This window comes from Neolamprologus brichardi, chromosome 7 (assembly GCF_056152115.1).
Source record: "Neolamprologus brichardi isolate AB-2024 chromosome 7, ASM5615211v1, whole genome shotgun sequence".
Lineage (NCBI taxonomy): Eukaryota > Metazoa > Chordata > Actinopteri > Cichliformes > Cichlidae > Neolamprologus > Neolamprologus brichardi.
This window is the reverse complement of record NC_142110.1, coordinates 53745690-53767006: the sequence shown is the minus strand read 5'-3', so window position 1 is coordinate 53767006 and position 21317 is coordinate 53745690. Positions and strand designations below refer to the sequence as shown.

At 40.3% G+C, this 21317-nt stretch overlaps 1 protein-coding gene across 8 annotated transcripts in view; it reads left to right on the top strand.

The window, feature by feature from the left end:
• Positions 1 to 18479, top strand: part of fcho2 (FCH and mu domain containing endocytic adaptor 2) — a 50725-nt gene extending 32246 nt beyond the window's left edge. Inside the window, exons 16-31 of one of the 8 annotated variants that reach the window (XM_087843863.1) lie at positions 218 to 262; positions 957 to 996; positions 2025 to 2110; positions 3332 to 3421; positions 8765 to 9268; positions 9707 to 9822; positions 9915 to 10038; positions 10155 to 10304; positions 10528 to 10587; positions 11103 to 11214; positions 13446 to 13601; positions 14322 to 14454; positions 14799 to 14998; positions 15592 to 15656; positions 15780 to 15944; positions 16023 to 18479. In XM_087843863.1, the coding sequence (XP_087699989.1) occupies positions 218 to 262; positions 957 to 996; positions 2025 to 2110; positions 3332 to 3421; positions 8765 to 9268; positions 9707 to 9822; positions 9915 to 10038; positions 10155 to 10304; positions 10528 to 10587; positions 11103 to 11214; positions 13446 to 13601; positions 14322 to 14454; positions 14799 to 14998; positions 15592 to 15656; positions 15780 to 15944; positions 16023 to 16045 (2069 nt within the window). In that variant the 3' untranslated portion in view covers positions 16046 to 18479. The remainder of the gene's footprint in view (positions 1 to 217; positions 263 to 956; positions 997 to 2024; positions 2111 to 3331; positions 3422 to 8764; positions 9269 to 9706; positions 9823 to 9914; positions 10039 to 10154; positions 10305 to 10527; positions 10588 to 11102; positions 11215 to 13445; positions 13602 to 14321; positions 14455 to 14798; positions 14999 to 15591; positions 15657 to 15779; positions 15945 to 16022) is intronic. The other 7 variants (XM_087843856.1, XM_087843857.1, XM_087843858.1 and 4 more) reach the window with 7 other exon arrangements.
• Positions 18480 to 21317: the final 2838 nt, after the last annotated feature.

Below are 21317 nucleotides of genomic sequence, written 5' to 3'. Positions count from 1 at the left end.
TAAAAGAAGCGTAAAAGCACTGATTATTCACCCAGAAAGGTTTTTTTTATCTTCTTTTTATCTTGTTTTTCTTTTTATTACTTTGTTTTTCTGGTCAGTGTTTGTATGAGACTTAATGATAATCCCATTCGCTTTCTGCAACCCACACACTGATAGCATTTACATCAATTTGCAAAAATGAGTAGCATTGATAGATGTATACTTTACATGCGCTCAGGGATCACAGGAGTGTCTACAGTAAGGTCTAAGACTAAGGGTTTCGGTGAGTATTTTTTCACTACAGTAGTTGGCCTGCAACCCTTCCTTCCCCTCCACTTTTAAAATGTCTTCCACAGCCCTCATCGCTGTCCCTTCCTGGGAGCCTTTCATACAGCTTCTGAAGCCAGCTGACCCCCCAGCTAACATCACTGACTCACTGAAAACTTTCAGTTTCTAAATTTGAAGGACTTACATACACGTGTGGTTTTAAATCTGGGTCCTCTCAGTAGTACCTTTTTACTTCTAGTGCTTGAAGTGCTGCTTCAGGTCGCTTATATGGATCTTTTCAATGTAAGGCAGCGCTTTAAAGCAGGGGAACAAAAGAACAGGGCATTTCCTGATTAGTTGCTTCGTCCCTTGTTTTAAAGTGGTACCACCATATTGAACATACAGCATAACCTCCTGTGTTAACTCTTTTGCAGTATTTGGATGAAAGTTCAAAAAAACATTTTACAAAGCAGAAATAAGAAAATTAAACACTTGTCTCTAACCTTACTGCAAATATATATATTTTCAGTGGTACTGTAGGTGGTGGTTTAATTTTTTTTAATGGGGAAAAAATCTGGTTTAAGGTTTAATTATCAAATATCTTTTTTTAAATTTGATTTTGAGTAACTTGCTGTGATTGTGTATTTGCTGTCACCACTCTGTTAAGAACTGCGGGCCTGACTTTTCTGTTTGTTTTTCTCTTGCTTCAGGTGATGAGCTAGGAAAACCCAGAGTGCCAACATCATTCGAGTGAGTACGGGAGTAAAACATCAAACCTCTGCCTGCTCAGTGCCAATAATTTATGTTTGCGCCATCTGTGAACATTTCAGTTAATATTATTATTATTATTATTATTACCTCTGCCAAGGAAGTTATGTTTTTGGTAGCATTTATGTCTGTGTCATTCTGTCTGTAAACACAATAGGTCGAAAAGTGTTAAAGGAACTATTGTAAAACTTTTTAACAGTGTAGAGTGGAGTGATGTTAACCATCTACTGAAAGTTGGCTTACATACACCAAAAGGTCAACTTGACAAAAAGAAACTATGCTTCTTACAAGTGCAGTGTGTATTGGCAGCATATAGAAAGTACCATGCAAAGATTTAAAATATCATGTTACAGTTGACCTCTAACCTCTCCTTCAAGGTCAGTAGATTGTGATCTGAAGATCAAAGTGATAAATAATGCTATATAGACCAGTGGTCCCCAACCCCCGGCCTCGGACCGGTACCGGTCCGTGAGTCGTTTGGTACTGGGCCGCGAGAGTTGAGGCTCAGGTGCGATATGTATGGTTTTCAGGGTTTTTATCGGTTTTCAGTGTTATTTTGTTATCGTTTTTATCGTTAACTCTGTTTTCCTGGGTCTTTTCTCGTGTGTTATGAATAAATCTTCTTTTTTTCGGTACCGGTACTAGTTTTATTTTGTTATATTTATCCGTGAAACCTTAAAGGCCGGTCTGTGAAAATATTGTCGGGCATAAACCGGTCCGTGGCACAAAAAAGGTTGGGGACCGCTGATATAGACCTATTTAAAATCTGTCATGCTGCTCTTATCTGATTTTTACCGCACTACAAAAGAACAAAGAAAACTAAATGAACATATCCAAAATAAAATACTATTCCCTTAAAAGTAAACACTGCCCAGAGAGTGAGCTGCATTGGTGGAGGTTTCACGCTCTCTGAGTGCTTCTTGTTTTATACTGATTCCAAATGTGCTGCTTTATATTAGAAAGGTGACGTCCGTTTATTTGACTTTCTCTTTCTCTCGTAACTACGGCAGGCTGACTAACAACGACCTTCTGTCTCTGGATCCTTTAAGTCCAGCTCAGGCCATCGGATCTTCCTCCGCTGTGTCATCATCGGCAGGTAACCCACAGACAGCTTGTGTTTGAAATGATTTGTTACAGCAGAAGCATATTATTCAAGTTTATCACTTCCTGCAAATATTAAATTACAGAAACTGGGTAATAGTGAGCGGCAAATGAGTAGTGATGGAACAGTTGTTCCAGTGGTTGACTGTCCAGCGGGCACCGTGTGGGGTGGGGTCTGGCTTCATATGACTATCACTGCCTTATTTCCATAATAAAAAATAAAACATATTATAATTTTATAACGAACGTAAAAAAGTTGCAGTTGACTGTTATTTCAATTAGAGAAATGCCAATCCTCTTAGTAAAACTGCATGCAATTAACCCAGGGCCTGCTGCAGACTGAGAATGCTTTTCAAATACGGTTACATGAAAATCTGAGTAGTCTAACTTCAACAAGCAGCTATGCTACAACAGTTCAGGTTTTTACTCATTAACTTGTCACTCTGTTTTTTCTTCCGAGCTACTGAATTTGAAGCCTCTCCTTTAGTTTAGTCCAGAAACAGAAGCCTAAAATTACCAAATTATTAGAGTTTGTAGGCTTTTTTCCCCACTTTGCATTTTCCCGGTGTAATTTTTCACCATTTTCTACAAATCAAACAGTCACTCCACCCTTCCACAAGAAATTTGAGTGCATTTAACATCACCACATTCACCAACATTTAACTTATTTCTCATGGATTTACATGTGCAACACCAATGTTTAAAGAGAGTGACACTGTCATTGACCCATTGCCTAGGTTAAGCATAATCCACAGTTAATTGGCACCTAGTTGGGGTCAAAGGGTCAGCTATAAAGCTCGCTGGCACGTATGTTGTCAAACAGAATCTTGTTACTGTCAAAGGTCTTGGCTTTAAAGTCAAAATAGCATCAAAAAGTGCCCTGATTAGGATACGCTGACGGGAATTAAGTCCCAGCTTTCAGCATGTTAAATCTCTGTGTGTACACTGCAGTGGTATTACCAACCCAATATGCACACATCACACATCAAACAAGTGTAATCTGAGAAGTGTTTAAAGGGTTTTATTTTATTTTTTTTAATGCCAATATATATGGCACGTGTCTGTTTATTTTGTGGTCATGGATTTTATTGTGTGTTTTTATTTTTTGTCCATTTACTTTCTCCTTTTATTGTTTTATTATAATGTTATTCTTTACATTTTCTTTTAAATGACTTGCTTTATTGTTGGCTTGATTATTTCCACCTGTTCTTGTCAGACCTTGCCTCTATCTTCTTTTCAAACCCTCCATCTCCACCTTTTCTGGTGAATGACTCAGACTCAGATGTCTTTCTGCCAGAGACATCAGGTAAAGTTGGTTTGCCCTGTTCATCAGAGAGAAGCTGAAATTAATTTTCTTTTCAAACAGCACCAGACATCAACCGCTTTTCTTTTTCTTTTTTCTTTTTGCATGGCATATATCTTTATATAAGTTTTGTTTTCATTTCATCTTAACTAAACCTTGGAGTGCATTCTGCTTCACATGTGACTCACGCTGCCTATAATAATCAGGATGTGTTTCCATAAGCTTATCTAAAATCAGGGTCACCACCTGGCACATTTATTGCTAATAAAAGGATATGTTTTAGTTTCAAATATGTGTGGTATTTCTGTAAGAATGCGACAACAGGCTAGGCTACAGACTGGATACACAGAGTTTCTGTGTAACTGAAGCTCTTTGATAGCTATAGTGAATATTCACAGTCCTGTTAGTGCTACACTGAAGTGAATGTAACAATAGCCAGTAGATTGTCTTCTAGTAATTGAAATTTACTCAGATTTTAAGCAACTGTAAATAGATGTACAGTGGCTTGCAAAAGTATTTGGCCCCCTTGAACTTTCCCACATTTTGTCACATTACAGCCACAAACATGAATCAATTTTATTGGAATTCCACGTGAAAGACCAATACAAAGTGGTGTACACGTGAGAAGTGGAACGAAAATCATAGATGATTCCAAACATTTTTACAAATAAATAACTGCAAAGTGAGGTGTGCGTAATTATTCAGCCCCCTTTGGTCTGAGTGCAGTTAGTTGCCCATAGACATTGCCTGATGAGTGCCAATGACTAAATAGAGTGCACCTGTGTGTAATCTAATGTCAGTACAAATACAGCTGCTCTGTGACGGCCTCAGAGGTTGTCTAAGAGCAAAAACACCATGAAGTCCAAAGAACACACCAGACAGGTCAGGGATAAAGTTATTGAGAAATTTAAAGCAGGCTTAGGCTACAAAAAGATTTCCCAAGCCTTGAACATCCCACAGAGCACTGTTCAAGCGATCATTCAGAAATGGAAGGAGTATGGCACAACTGTAAACCTACCAAGACAAGGCCGTCCACCTAAACTCACAGGCCGAACAAGGAGAGCGCTGATTACAAATGCAGCCAAGAGGCCCATGGTGACTGTGGACGAGCTGCAGAGATCTACAGCTCAGGTGGGGGAATCTGTCCATGGGACAACTATTAGTCATGCACTGCACAAAGTTTGCCTTTATGGAAGAGTGGCAAGAAGAAAGCCATTGTTAACAGAAAACCATAAGAAGTCCCGTTTGCAGTTTGCCACAAGCCATGTGGGGGACACAGCAAACATGTTTTTTGTTTTTTGTTTTTTTTTTGTTTTGTTTTTTTTTTTAACCTGTCCCGTTTGGCTCTTTTGCCATCAGAATTATTGTCTAAAGGCGAAGAAAGATGCCCAACGGATTTTCTTTACCAAATTGACCATCCCAGCTTAGCCGTAATGGTCCATTTGATTCACCTTTTATTCTTTATTTTATTTTCACTTGCTGAATACGGGACAGACTTGACTGGGGGAAAGAAAAGGGAGAAAGAAAGAGGGAAAGAAAAACAGTTGAGAAGAGGGACGGGGGAGAAGGGCAAAAAACAAAAACCAACAGAATAAGCAGAAAAAAAAATGCATATATCGATCACCTGGATCACCTGTTGAGAAAGAAAAAAGAAAACAAGCAGAAGAAAACGAGAGTAATACAATAAACAACATCACAATGATATATGGGAATATGACAGTAAATACTAAATATTAAACATTATTGTGCAGCACGTAAGATCGACAGCACAGTGTGCTTTGAGGTAGGAGCCAAAAAGGGTGTAGTTTGTGCGTGTGAGCACCCGTGTGTACACCTGTGAGCATGGATGCGCTTGTTTTCTTAAAAGGTTCCTTCATGTAATGATCTGCTAGAGGGTGTGGAAGGCCACTGCCCCGTCCTCCAGGGCATGAAGCAGGTATGGAGGAGATCAAAACTCCAGACATCCAGAGGCCCCCAGAACACAAGAGACCAAGGAAGACCAACAGAGGGGCAGCCGTGCCACTGTCCCACAAAGAGCTGAGGAGAGTCCCAGATGAGGGGTCACTCAGCAGCCACGGAGCAGAAGCCAGGGGGGGTTGCAGTGACGTGCCCGTGAGTTCCGCCGGCAGCCAGCTGTGCCAGAGTGACCGAGCCCCAGGCCGAGAGGCCGGGGGCACCCCACCTCCGAAGTGGCCCAAGCGAGCCCCAGGCTCCAGGCCCCGATAAGCAGCCGCCAAGGAGTGAGCCGGTGTGTACCCGGACGCCCACCCCCGGACACAAAGAACCACCAACGCACCGATATCTGAGGGAGTCCGCCCCCGGCAGGGGAAGTGGTGGGGGGAGATAGGCCTCCAAACCTTGGAGGGCCTGAGATGTCCTCAGAGAGGTGGCGTCTGATACCCAACCTGACATATGGACACAGACATACAGGCACACACAGATACAAACATCCATTCCCACCCTCATGCTCTCATATGCACTTACTCCACACTCAACCAATGTGGAGACAGACATAAAGAGACGCTGTACACACAATCACGCTCCCCAAGCGTACTCTACGAACCGGGTCTAGGTACCCTTGCCCCTGGAGGGGGGAACTGCACCCAGACCCAGGTTGTGTTACCCTTTTCCCTGCGGTGGGGAGAAGCAGACCGCCCCGACTCCGCAGCAGCAGGGAGGCCCCACATTCCGGACCCCAGTCGGACGGCCAACTCCTCCTCCTAGCCCCCCCCACTCCAGCAGGCCGCAGAGAACGAGGGTGAGAGAAGACTCCTAACCTCCCTCCACCCGCTCATTGTAGTGTTGATGTATGTATGTTCTAAGGTGCATTTAAAACCCAGGAGGGCATGGAGCCACCTGCCAGAGAGCAGCAGGTAAGTGCATAGTCCCCCCTGCTAGCCCTCAATGTCTACGTGTATTTAAAATTGAGAGGTGGGCACAGCAAACATGTTGAAGAAGGTGCTCTGGTCAGATGAGACCAAAATGGAACTTTTTGGCCAAAATGCAAAATGCTAAGTGTGGCGGAAAACTAACACTGCACATCACTCTGAACACACCACCCCCACTGTCAAACATGGTGGTGGCAGCATCATGCTCTGGGGGTGCTTCTCTTCAGCAGGGACAGGGAAACTGGTCAGAGTTGATGGGAAAGATGGATGGAGCCAAATACAGGGCAATCTTGGAAGAAAAGACTTGAGACTGGGGCAGAGGTTCACCTTCCAGCAGGACAACGACCCTAAACATAAAGCCGGGGCAACAATGAAATGGTTTAAAACAAAACATATCCATGTGTTAGAATGGCCCAGTCAAAGTCCAGATCTAAATCCAATCGAGAATCTGTGGCAAGATCTGAAAATTGCTGTTCACAGATGCTGTCCATCTAATCTGACTGAGCTGGAGCTGTTTTGCAAAGAAGAATGGGCAAGGATTTCAGTCTCTAGATGTGCAAAGCTGGTAGAGACATACCCTAAAAGACTGGCAGCTGTAACTGCAGCAAAAGGTGCTTCCAAGTATTGACTCAGGGGGCTGAATAATTACACACACCCCACTTTGCAGTTATTTATTTGTAAAAATGTTTGGAATCATCTATGATTTTTGTTCCACTTCTCACGTGTACACCACTTTGTATTGGTCTTTCACGTGGAAATCCAATAAAATTGATTCATGTTTGTGGCTGCAATGTGACAAAATGTGGAAAAGTTCAAGGGGGCCAAATACTTTTGCAAGCCACTGTAATTCTTAATAACAATTGTAGATGCTTTACATGTCAACAAAAAGTCATGTATTAACTTGTGAAAGCAGATGAATCACTTCTTTTGTGGAGAAGAAAAGATATGCATTAACTTTCACAAGTTAATACGTTATGTGTCAAAAGATCATTGAATCTAGAGACAGCAAAAATTTAAATTGATTACACTTTAAAATTAGTTTTTCATTTTGGATCATTAAAGTCTTGGTATACCCACCGCTTTGTCGGCAGCAGCACATCACACCAGGTTAGAAAAATCGAGAGTTGTGCAACCAGCTGAAATGGTAGCTTGTGACAGCCGATGTAACATTATTTAATGTTAACTTAACTGTTGTATGGTGCAAGTCGCCAAGGAACACACAGCAGGCATCAAAGCGTCGTTGTGCTACAGTCACACTATGGAAAACAGTGATAGGAGGCTGTGGCATGACCAAAATTTATGGCAAGATGACACAGGAGCTTGGCAACCTTACTTTTATATAAGAATGTAACCAGAATACAACTAACTGTCAGCCAGTTAAGCTGAGTCCCCCATTCCAATGAGACAGGCAACAGCAACAAAAACCTCAATGAAATTGCTGTGCAACCCCCGATTTTTGCTTGTTGCAAGAAAGTTGTTGTTTTTCTTCTTACTCCTGGGTGTCTGAGCCGTTACACAAAATAAGTCTCTCCGTATTCTTTGCTGTATGGTTAAACAATCATATACAGATACAATGACAGCGCCAAAGTGGTCTCATTAACATGATGCAAAGTTTTAGAAATACTTATTTCAGGAACAAGATTGCATCACAAAACAGCCAAATGTTCAGTCAGGGCCTTTATAGTCAAAACAACCTACTTATTTCCACCAGCAGTAATTTATTTGGTGGTTTGACTCTGTCCTGAGACCTCCCCACACATCCAGGCACTTACATCTGAAGTTGGAGGTGAAGAGAGCAGCAAGGCTACAGTACAGCACAGAAAAGGAGACAATGACATCAGATCTTGACACTGATGAAGTCAGACACAGCATGAAAGGAGGAGCTGGGGTCAGGGTGGGTTGCAAAGCAGCTCGGAGTGTGCATCATGGTAAAGCAGCTTATACAGAGTGTCGTAAATGAGATTTGCCAGTTGGATGCTGATTGGTATCAGCTGAGCCACAGCTGATGTGGGCTGAGATTGTGATCAGCTAAGCCTGACTTAATGTCCAACGTGAACTAATGATATGCTCAGTGTGTCTGATTAGTCAGTCGACAGAAAAAACAGTTAAAAAAACTTTTAAAATTTGCTCAATTTCAAGTTATTGTTCAGATTGCAATGCATAGATAATGTCCCCATTCTCAGCTGATTGACGTGATGCTACTTTGAACACATACTAAATCGTGTGTGTGTGTGTGTGTGTGTCCTATTCTCACATTGTTTCTAACTATAAGAAAAATAATACAAATACCTGTTAATTGTAACATTTTATATTTGATTTTTGTTAAAATATTTCAATTTGAGGCAGTTTATTACTGTTAACTGTGCATTAGAGTATATCTGTATCTGTCCGTCTAAACCCAACCACTTTGCATTTGTCATGTTTACCCTCCCACTGTCAATCACGTTGCCCCCTTCAGCTGAGACAGTGCCACAACGGGAGCGCTACCCTCCCTTGGCAGAGAGCCAGCAGTCCAAAGATGTTTACTCTTTCTCGTCATCTACGTCCTCTCCCTGGGATTCACCAGAAAACCCTTTTCAAGCACTTAAGCCCGTACCGGCGAGGGCCCAGAGCGCCCCCATCACCCGGCCAACTGAGCCAGTCGACCCCATCAAAAACTCAGACACACCCAGCCCTCCAAAGAGCGCAGACACCTTCTCCTCTGTTTCCTGGGCTCAGAGCCAGTGGATTGCCTTCAGTGATAATTTTGCTCCACCTCGCTGTCTGGGCTCTGGGTCATCTGTGAAGGAGCTTCAAAAACCACAGTCAGGTTCCAGTAGGTCAGGTCACTTCCTGTCCGATGAGTCTGCTGATGCCTTCTACAAAGCAGCGAGCAGCCGAGATGACAGCAGCCTCTCTTTCACTGATGTCTTCTCTGGGATTACAGATAGGGCTGCAGCTCCAACAAGCAAAATATTCAATGGTAACTGCTGCTAGAAACTGCTGCCTTTTGCCTGAGGTTTGCTGGATTATTTTGATCTTTTCTTTTTATTTAAATGCAAGTTCTTATTTTTGGTGCATTTATTTTATGATTAAGCGTGGAGGTTACATGTTATTTGCAAATGTTTTCTGTTTTTTTGTGTTATTTTGTGTAACTCATGACTCCGTTTGCTTGTTTGTCTTTGGGTTTATTTTTGTGCCATTTATTTTGGAATGTCTTTTACTTGTTTTCTGTTGTTTTTGGTATTTTATTTAATTTTTTTTGCACTTGTGTGTTTAAAAAAAAAAAAGAGGTCATGCTGCATGAGTTTGCTGTATCTAACTGTATGAATTTCACGCAGTATAAAGATGTTTTTTCATACCCAGTTTTCATGCAGTTTAAGTAGCACTGACCAGAACAAATATGTGTTTCTGTGTTTAGTGCCAGTACCAAACCGACCTACAACCCCTCTGGCACCTGGAGCCTTGGTGCCTCCTCCACGACCCTCCTCCAGGCCCAAACTCCCGGCTGGAAAACTCACAGGAATCAATGAAATTGTAATGGAAACATATGTGCTGCATACATTTATTGCTGTTCAAATTATATCCATATATTCTAAAAGGCATCTATCTGAATCCCTTTAACGCAGGTAAGGCCATTCAGTCCACCTAAAGCATCTAGCCCTACTCCGACTGCACCCCTCGCCCGGGCAGAGAGCTCTTCCTCTTTGTCCTCCAACGCCTCACTCAGTGCTGGCAACACCCCCACTGTTGGTAGGAACGCTCCCTCAGTATACACGTATTTAAACGCTCTTTCTTGTAATAATTTTTCTTGTATCCTCCTTTTCTTCAGCTCCTCACCAGTCTGTCACATCCTTTTGTTTTTGCAGTACAGTGTACACTGTCATCCCCCCACCCCCGCCCTCGCTTTCCTTCATTCACTCCTCTCCTTACAGGAGCTGAGCACACCTTTGCTCTCCCCCTCTCCTCCCCAGAGCCAGAGTTGCTCTCCCTCTCTCCTTTCTTTCCACTAAACCAAAGTGAGTCTTCCTTTCTTTTCCTGCCTCCTACCACTGTGGGTTTACTCTACATGCATTGCACTGACTTTTTATATGCAGTTATATCAGACTGATCAGCTCAGGGCTCACCTGCCATCATCACATATATAGGAACTGTGCTTTGCATCACTTCCTCACATTTCTTCTCTTTGGGTTTTGTGTATCTCCCCGTTTCCCTCTTTTATGCCTTTAATTCGGCATAAAGAGGATGATATGTTCATAGCGAAGCTGCCTACATTTGAGAAGCGGTGCGAAACTCCAGCAGGTATGGTTGAAGTTCATATTAGCGGGCTCTTAGCTAAAACTAACACCAGTCTGCTGAATGGGCCGGACGGATGGACAGTCCAATCTCTTGCTTTGCCGTGGTTGCAGTTCTCTGTCTTGTTTGTGAGTTTTGTTTTTGACATTTTAAACCTGATTCTCACATTTGTCAGGATCAGCTCCTAACCTGATAAATATTTGTTTGTTAAAGTGATATAGTGAGGAATAACTTGACTGCTGTCTAAGATTGTCCTGACTGCCTAATAGTACTTATTACTTATAGTATTTTAACTTAAGCAGCACAAGCATCTAAACAATCTCCCATCCTCTTATTGAAAAATAACTGAATATACTGATTTGCAGTGTATGATGGCTGACCTCATGAAATGCAATAATTTTATAGTGCAGCTTTGCATGATCAAAAATTCCTAATTCTGATGTGAGCTTTGGGACTCTTGTGTAAGTCTGATCTGCAGCTGAGTCAACAGACCTCTAACTCTGTGCCTTTCTCGTTCTCAGGGACGTCTCGCGGTCCCAGCCCTGTGACCCTGGCATCCCAAGATGCTTTGCCCATTGCTGTGGCCTTCACAGAATCGGTTAATGCTTACTTCAAAGGAGCTGATCCCACTAAGTGAGTCTCACATGACCTCCTGCTGCTCCAAGACCCGGACTTGGACCTGTGGTCATACAGACATTGTTTTTATTTGAAGTTGAACAATAACATGTTCAAGTTGGTGCTGTGAGTTATACAGTACACAGTGGTATACGCGGTTGTCCCTAGCCAAATGTGCGGTACACACTCCATGAGCCTTTGGACTTGCGTTTTGCTGAGTGTTATCTCCCGTTGGCTCTGCATGTGTGGAATGTTTTGCGTTAGTCTGACACCATTCTTTCAGAGTCGATAACCTCCGTGGAGCAGATTATAGTCTGGGGCAGAGAAAACATACAGCCTTTTATTGGTTAACTGCTGTTAAATTGCTGCTGTGCAGAAGGCTTATTTTTGCAGGGATTAGCAAATGGAACATTTCATAAGCAATGGAGCAGAGATGGAGTGCAAGGTTGAGACCTGCTGTGGGCCATTACCACCACAACTTAGGCCAGACTTCTGCTGAAAGTATACCCCTCTCACCCCTACACTGGCTCTACATTAGAGCCTCAAAGTATATAGAATTTCTGAAACACAAATCTCCAACAGGAATATACATTAAAGAGAAAAATATTCTTTTACCAAGCTGTGACATGGTTTTACACAAAAAAATGTTTGCAAGCTATTCCTGTCTTTGATAGAGCTTTAGTTATTGTGGTTATTTAAAACATGAATTACTAGTGCTAAAGAATGACCTGCAACTGGACTAAATTTGTCATTTGTAGATTTCTTTTTAATATTAAAGAAGTTATTAGATAATTGAATACATTCGCTAATTCCAGGTTCTCAAAGGTGTATCTTTAAATTTTATATTATTAGATTAAAATAAATAGAAACTTTTTGGCTGGTGTACAAAACCAGGGGGCTGCTCGTTTTGGAGTTTCTAGCTTTTTGGTGACTCGTAGAATAATCAAAAAGACTAACAGATGAATTCTGTATTAAAGATGAATGTTCCTCAAGGACTTCTACACAGCTTGTAACTCGTTTTGGGCTGTCTGTAATGTTATGTACCAGAAAGTTAAAATGATAATTGTCATGATGGCGTGTTGGTGATGGTTGTATAAATCATAATCTGTTTGCAGTGATGTGTGGTCCAGTTTTGTGGATTTATTTGAAGAACTAAGCAAAAACAGTAACAGTAACTAACAGTAATGGATGAGCAATAAATAGTAGTGGCCAAGAAGAATTATTTAGGAGGATGTGATGATGTAGTGGAGAAAATCTGAATGAACGATTTAAATAGTTCACAAAGAATTTAGCCAACCTTTTAATTGTTAGCCAATAGTGTGCTTTCACAGATATGAATACTGACATTTTGACATGCAATTTCACTGTAAAATGACAGGGTTTTTGGCAGCTTTGCTTTTCTGTTGGAATAGAGCCAGAATTTAACTATTTAGCAACTAATTGAGTTTAGTCCCTTTATTGAGTTGCAGTCATTACTGGATGCTGACTCCAATGTAACATGTCGGTAGTCTGTAAGCATTTATTAAATTGATAGACAGCAATTATTAGCAAACCTTTGCCAGTTTTTCTGAGAGTGATTGCAGTCGGCCGCATTTGTTTGGTGACAGATTTTTGCAGTCAGTCTCTGACAGCAAAAAATTCAGTTCAGCCACCAATATATATTTTTTTTTTATAGTCGCAAGTTGCGGGGCTTGTTACTCTAGTGTGAGGCATCAACAGTTAGCCAAAATTATGAGTAAAAAGAATATATTGTTAATTAAACTTGATGGATAAAAAGCTACTTTTTCAGCTGCTCCACTGTTGCAAAGGGTCACCACAGTGGGTCGCTCCACGTTTTATTTGGTAGATTAAAGTCATTTAATAGCTAGCTTAAATTTTAATATATGAAATTGAGTACATTAGTTTTTTGGAGTTTTTAAACAAAAATTCCCCCCCAAAATTAAATGTGGTTAGCATTTAAATTGTTAGCTAAGTGTACAAATTAAACAGTTTGCTAACCTAATGGATAAACAATGTAAATTAGCTAGCTGAAAATTACTCTTTAATTAAAAGTAAAACTTCCATTACAAAACAAGTTGTTAGCTTAAAATAATTAAATATTAAAGACAATAGCAGTATTTGATTTAAAAAGTTAGGAGCCATGTTGGTCCTACTGGTTTTACATGGGTCTGTTGTGCACTTTGGGAAAAAGTCTCTATTAAAAAGTCTACTTCAGCTTAACATGCTAAACCATTGGTGGTTTTCTACAGGTGCATTGTGAAGATCACTGGAGACATGACACTGTCGTTTCCAATGGGCATCATCAAGGTGTTCACTACCAACCCCTCCCCAGCCGTCCTCACCTTCAAGCTGAAGAACACCAGCAGGCTGGAGCAGATCCTACCCAACCAACAGTTGTTATACAGGTGAGGTATCGAGAAAAAGCTAAAGTACAACCCGATTTAGTTTTGCTTTATAATTAACCATCTTAGCTGAGCTGTTAAATCGATAACTTGACAGTGATAGAGGGAAAGAGGACCTTGGACTCAGTGATATGAGCGAGAATCACGGAAATGCAGTCTGCGTCAGTGAGAGGAAATTCAATTAGTAATCTGACATGAACCTAGTATTAAGCTGTCAGGGAAGTATTTTCCACCAGACAGCCAGGTTCTCAGCAGCCTGTGTCTCTTCAGATGCCTTAAATGGCAAAGGACAAAAAAAAAAGGTCACAGACAGTGCTTCATTCAACACTTTATTTGTTCAACATCTTATTCCACATCTTACTTCTTCAGTCTCAGGCAAAGCTTTTTAATTAAAGCTTCAATAAGGTACCAAATTAGTTGCTTCTATTTTAAAAGTGTATTGTTCCCGAAAAGTAATGAAGAACCACATCTTTTTTCTGTTTATTTGAATGTTTCCCGCTCTGGTTCCTCTCGGTTATTCTCAGACCACATGGCAGGACTAATTGAATCAAATGGAATTCATGATTTAGTAGCTGGTTGGATATAACAGGGTCATTTTTTCCAAGCTATTGGAGCTCTACACACAAAGCCAAGAAGCGCAATGAATAATTGAGCCTGTGATTATTATTACTTGTGTGTGTATGTGTGTGTATTCATCTTTCTGACTGTTTTGCTTTTTTCTAGTGATCCTTCTCAAAGTGACTCAGATTCCAAGGATTTCTGGTTCAACATGCAAGCACTGACATCCTACCTCAGAAAAGCCTCAGAACAGAGTCCTTCAGCTTCCTACTATAATGTAGACATCCTGAAATACCAGGTCAGTCAGCAAGAACTGCATGAAAAAAATAAACCAGATATGATAATTGTTTTTCAGGCTAAGACTTTTCTTTCTGAAAGAGAAGAAAAAGACTTCAGAATCCAACATTTCTCAGCAAAGCATTGCATCATCACGACACGATCAGTGTTAATCCACTGAACCTGTCGGTGGTGGTCACCCTGGTGTGGGTTACTGTGGTCATAAAACATTGCATACTGATACTTAGAGCATTTTTAAAAACACTTCCTTAAAAACTAGCATCATAGCAGTCCAACAAATGGATAACACACAGAGATGTAATATTGTGAAAAAAATTGATACATATACTTAATTGATGTGTCCAGGTGATGTCTGATGGGATCCATTCCACCCCGCTAAACCTGGCCGTATACTGGAAATGTACAGCAAGTACAACGGACCTGCGGATAGACTACCGCTACAACCCAGAGTCCATGGACTCACCCAGTCCACTCACCAACGTACAGATCTTAGTGCCTGTTGATGGAGGAGTCACCAACATGCAGTCTCTGCCTAACTCCATATGGTGAGACGTAGTGCCTCTTGGCACCGTTAGCAGGAGAGCAACATGTAATTGTTATGGGCCAGCAGTATTGATTGACTTGCACCCCCTCCTGTTGTTGCTATGATACTGCCACCATTGTGGCACTTTTGTCATGAAATGGCACAGAAGTCTTACATGGATTGTCAGATGGGATATTTTGTCAAAATATAAATATGTAATATGAAAAATATATCAAAATAATGTAAATATTATTGTAAAATTAACGATAAATCATCAATATAGATGATTAGAAGATTAAAAATTTGCATTGTCTGTGAAAATACGATGTGGAAGAAACGTAAACCATCCACAAACTAAATCAAGGTAGCATGCACACACTAAAAGTCGACAAACAAACAATGTACAAATATACACAATAGTTTGATTTGTATAAAATATTTGTATATACCATATAGATGATGGCACTTTCAATGCTCCAGGCAGTGTTTATGCAAAGTTTCATCAAGATTGGTCTGCTTATCTAGGAGGAGAAAGACACACACAAATATACATACATACGCTACAATCATTAAAGCGTGATGTTATAGGGTGTCATTTCCTTATTCCATTTATAGGAATTCAGAGCAGAGTAAGTGTCTGTGGAGGCTGACTGACATCTCAGAAAAGTCTGAAAACGATGGTAAGAAATCTTTTTTTGAGTTTATAAATGTTTTGCATCAAAGTTTGTGCAAAATCCTGCAGCAAGCACTAGAACTGGATCGGTCCCTTGTAAGTGAGCCTACTCCTTTGTGTTTGATCCTAGGTGCCGGGTCCCTGAGGGCCAAGTTTGAACTGTCAAATGGCCCATCGCACCCCTCCACTCTGGCAGTGCAGTTTATGAATGAGGGGAGCACCCTGTCAGGAGTGGACATGGAGCTGCAGGGGGCCGGATACAGACTTTCCCTCAGCAAGAAGAGATTTGCCACAGGTGTGTAAAAAGCTTGATGGTCTACATGTACTAGGTGGCACTATTTAAAGACTCAAATTTCACATCTTTTGTCTACAGGGCGTTATATGGCAGATTGCTGAGGTCACCCATCATCGCGGTCGCCAAGAAACCCAAGAGCAAAACCTGCCGACTCACTCGCAAAGGCCCCCTGAACCTCTGGATCACCTCCTGTCACACCCAGGAAGCGAGACTCTCACTACAAAACTAAACAGCACTGAGTATTGAACACTGTTAAAAAGAAAAGAAAACTAAGATGAGATTTCAGGAAATGTGTAGATAAGTCTAATAATGCTTTCCGATCAAATCCTTTTTTGTATAGTCAGAAACAGTTTATGGCTCTATGTTGTATTTGAAATCATAAAAAACAGAAAAAAAGTGCACTAACAACCTTTCAGATGCTCTTTTTGCTCTTATATATAATTTCCAAGAACCTGTAAGGAATATAAAAGAAAACAATTTCTCTCTTTCTCTGTCCAAACTGTAAATAATAATTCTTCTGCTCGACCACCTTTGACTCGGCTCACAAATCAGCTTCTTCACTTTCACTTTTTTTTTTTTTAACTGGTGCAATGAAGGTAAAATCTGAACTCGCAGACTTGCAGCACAGGCTTAATCTTTATCAAATATTTTGCTTTCGGAAAATGCAAAAAAAAGAGAAGCAAAACCAATAATGATCTGACCTCAGTGCCTCCTCTTATACTGTGGAACAACAGGCAAAAAAATTCTGTTAGTGTTTGGGGTTTGAAGCTGCATTTCTCTGTGGTTGAATGCCACAGAGTCCTTTTGAACAATACCCTTATCGCTGTCAGTGTGCTTATTTAAAAAAAATTGAACATTTTACTTTGTAAACCCCCCTTTTAGTCATGCCTTGTGTTTTTTTAAGCCTTTTAATTGACTGTAAAACATTGTGTCAAAAGTCATATGTTTTATCTATCTATCTATCTATATATATAGATAGATATAGAAAAGAATCAAGGGACATTTCTCTAAATTGAAGTTGGCAGCTTTTGTAAGAGCTGCCAGTGATTTATTTTTAACATACTTCTGTGTTAATGTTGAAATGTGCCTGAATCTAACTTTTATCTGTTCCTTTTTGTATGCTACAGCACAGCCATTGAGAAAAGCACCAACAACGTGCCATTTGTGTCTTTGTTTGTTTTTTTTACTCTTTTATTTGGATATCGAAGGGAAAACGTCTCCGCTTTGTAACGTGTCTTCCAGAAACGAATGATCATTTGGACTGAGTTTAATCATTGTACTCTTTTATCAATTTTTAGCCTTTGAAGCTCATCCGATCTCTTACTCTCGCCACACAGCAGACGATGTTGGTGAAAAGTAGCACCTTGAGGCCAAATTAATGATTGAAATGCCTTATCATGATTACTTAATACCAAGTAATCTAGTGATACTGTCACACAGCACTGCCGTTGCCTCTGTCGCACATCACTGGCCTGTCCTGCTTCTCACCCAGAGTAAGCTGGGGGAAAAGTACAGCGTCTTGTAGCTGTGAACAACACGTGGATGTGTGGGGAAATGGCCACAACTGACACTCGGTGCTTCATTCTTGTCTTTTACTAATGGAGGGATAGTGCTGTAGAGGCTGTTTTACTTCTTAACTGAATATTTTGCCCTTTGTTCTTCTTGTTTTTTCCCCTCCCCTGTCGACTTCATCCTTGGCATGGTCCTGAAATTGGTTAATGTGTTGGAATGTGATATGTTTGGAGGAATGAATGATAAGTTGCCTGAAAGCTGTGATTGAAAATTGTTGAAACCTTTAATGAGAGGAGTTTGACACACTGTGCAACACGTGGCCAACTGACCTCTCAGATACAACTGTGTCCTCAGTGCTAAGGAACCGGCTTCATTGTAGATTTTGACTGGTTTACAGGTGTTTTAGGCTCATGATGATACTTGATTTAAGTGTCTCGCTTGAAAACTTGTAGAAATAGAAGGATTATTTTATTTCAGTCATCATATCTGGCCAGGGTGATTCATGTAATCATCTTTTTTTTTTTAGTTTTGACTCTTAATGCCTTTAAGATTAACTTCCTAAATAGATTAGGAAAACTCATTTAAGTGTTTGTAGAAATACATTTTGTACCTGACTCTTTAATAAGCCAAATATTTTGAAGGCATTTGAAATGAGTTTACACAAAGTCCTGGAATTGTACTATCGCGTGTCACACTGTGTTCCCTCTGAATTAGTTGTATCATTGGTTTAAAAAAAAAAAAGAGTAGGGAGATTCTGCATTCAGTGTCAGCAAGCTGGTTCTTGCTGTCCCTACAACACTCAAATTGTACCCCCAAAGCTCCTTTTATGGTCACTTTCCACTCTTTTTCTTTATTTGTTGTATCAGACAGAGTTTAAAAAGAGCAAGATTGTGTAAATGATTCTCATATGTTTTTACCAATATTTCTGCCACTTTTTGTCTCTATTTTATGATTTCTTATTGTGCCTGTATTAAATGTATAATATATGAACATATACAAATATATGAAAATGACTACTTTAAATGTGTCCCGTGCGACTTCTTGATTATTGTATTTACTCAAACTGACACGTGAGCGTGAATGTAGGGTTTTGCAGTGCATTTAGTTAGCATAGTTAGATTTAGTTATTTTTAGTCTCCTTTTTTAAAATTATTGTCATGCGTTGGTATTTGTGAGGGATAAGATATAAAGGAGTTCAGTCCATCGATGCCGCATGAGGCAGATAGTGCTGTTCAATTTGACCAAAGTCTTGACAGAACGTCTTCAGGGAGGAAATGCAGCATTTGGTGATGTTAGTAGATTCTATTCAGTTCAATTTCAATTCAGTTTTATTTATATAGCGTCAAATCACAACAACAGTCCCCTCATGCACTTTAAATTGTAAGGTAGAACCTACAATAATACATACAGAGAAAAACCCAACAATCATATGACCCCCTATGAGCAAGCACTTTGGCGACAGTGGGAAGGAAAAACTCTGTTTTAACAGGAAGAAACCTCCAGCAGAACCAGGCTCAGGGAGGGGCGGCCATCTGCTGCAACCGGTTGGGTCTTCTTTCTAGGCTCAGTCAAGTATTAGAAATGTACTGTTATATGAAAATTATTTTTGTTTGTTCATTATAATATACATATATATATATATATATATGTATATATATATATGTATATATATGTATATATATATATATATTATACATTTTATAATGAACAAACAAAAATAATTTTCATATATATACCACATATATATATGTAATTCAGTACTTTTGATAAACTCCTGGAATTAAAACAGAAAATCTTAATAATCTTATGTTTAAGTTTGCATGCCTCTATTTGGCAAATGTACTTACTTTAGATAATTACTGCAACTTCACTACCGTACAACTATCGAAAAATCCCACTTTAATGCCAAATAGAAACACCTCTTTTGAGACGAGTATGATCTGTTCTTACAGTAATAAGCAAACCTCCTGTGAACATTTTATTCTTTGGTGCTGAGACAGATGGGTGTGCTTTAGTGGAAATTTGAGCTCAGTATGAAGGCTGAAAGATGTGAAAATGACACTGAATTGACTTGAACTGATAAATACAGTGCCCGGGGGAGGAGGTAGTCTTTGACTGAAATGGCTCTGTAAAGCCTGCAACCCTTACCCCATCTATCTAGCATTGCAAGAGAAAAACCAAAATCCATGTCAAAAAGTTTATATTAAAACTATCAGGATGCAAGATGAGCATGAGATAAAGGACCTGGTTACATGCGTTATTACTTCCTTATGCAGTGCTTAGAAGGATGCAGGCATGACTGTACACACACACTCGACACTACATCAACACCTTGTGCGTATTTACACACTCAGTCATCCCTTGTGTCTCTCTGCCTGAAGACCTCCTCCTTGCTGTTTGAAATACAGCCTCTGAGCTGCCTGTTTCACAGCCACATGTGCGAGCCATCAGTGTTGACTCTGCCTCCCCCTGTCCGCCTCACTCAGACACAGAGGAAAAGATCTTAGGGTCTCTTGTGTATGATGTTATTTTCTGAAGGGCCAAAGTAAGATATGTGATCTGAAATTATATCCAAAAAGTGTGTTGGTCCATATGTAGATTCTTGTGTGTGGCCAGACGATGTATACAGCAAGAGTGGATCAGCGGATCTCTGTGTGTGTGTGTGTGTGTGTGTGTGTGTGTGTGTGTGTGTGTGTGTGTGTGTGTGTGTGTGTGTGTGTGTGTGTGCGGGCTGTAACAGGTAGGAAGACTAATAATGTGAGAGGGAGAGCACTTGGGAACAGCTTGATGTCTTCAGGGAGAAAGAAAATGCCTATTTGTGGCAACCAAATGAAAAAGGAAGCCAGCCTGTCCCAGAAACTGCAGGTCCTGGCACATCAATGTTTGGCTGACTCAATCACTTTTTTTTTTGGTCTTTTTTTTTAATGATTTATTTAATTTCTATTGAAGTTTAAAATGTGCAAAATAAAAGGCACTGCAGCTTTGACTGAAAAGTGGGCACTATCCTGTTCAGCAATTGTTTATGGCAAATCTCCAGAAATAGATATGAATAAGCTATGTTGACATTGTGTTAGGTGAAACTTTACCTGAAGCTTTCTGGTTTGCTTTGCAGTGCGCTTGTAGTCCAAATGCTATTGACCGTTGGAGCAGGCTTTGGTTGCATGCAAGTACAGAGTCCATGTGGACTGTAATACATGGAAAACATTTGTTGTAATGCAATGGAAAATCATCAGCCATTCTCTGATGACATTTTTTATGCTTTTAAAAAGATCTTTATTCATAAACATGCTTGGAGGATAAAAATGTAAATCTTAGCCTGAGATGTGCTGGCTTCACTGGAGTCCCAGAAAACAATGACCATTCGCAGAAGCCAAGTCATCAGACTATCTGATCAGTTCAAACATGGACACATTAACACATCGCTCACTTATAAAGTGATTAGCTTATTACACATTATTTTGTGTCTGGTGGTGCCTAGAGGACTTTCCAGGTTGTGATTTATATAAACTTCCTGACCCAAAAAAAGTCACCACCTGGATTTAACTAGGCAAAAAGTTCATTACTGATTAATATATTTAGGCTGGCAAACATAACTGAAGCTGTGAATGGAAGATTGGGTCAAATGACTGCCTGAGTATTGACTGACCAAGTTTTTCCATCAGTGGATTTTTTCTTCCCTGATGACATGGGTATATTTCCAGATGTCAATGCTGGGATTTAGTGGGTTCAAACAGTGAAAAAGTGGTTCAGGGAGCAGGAGCTGTTACATACATTTCTATACACAGATTGAGCACCACAGAGTTGAGATCTTAACCCCGCTGAGAACTGTTGGGAGTTGCTGGGGAAGTGTACGCAATAGTC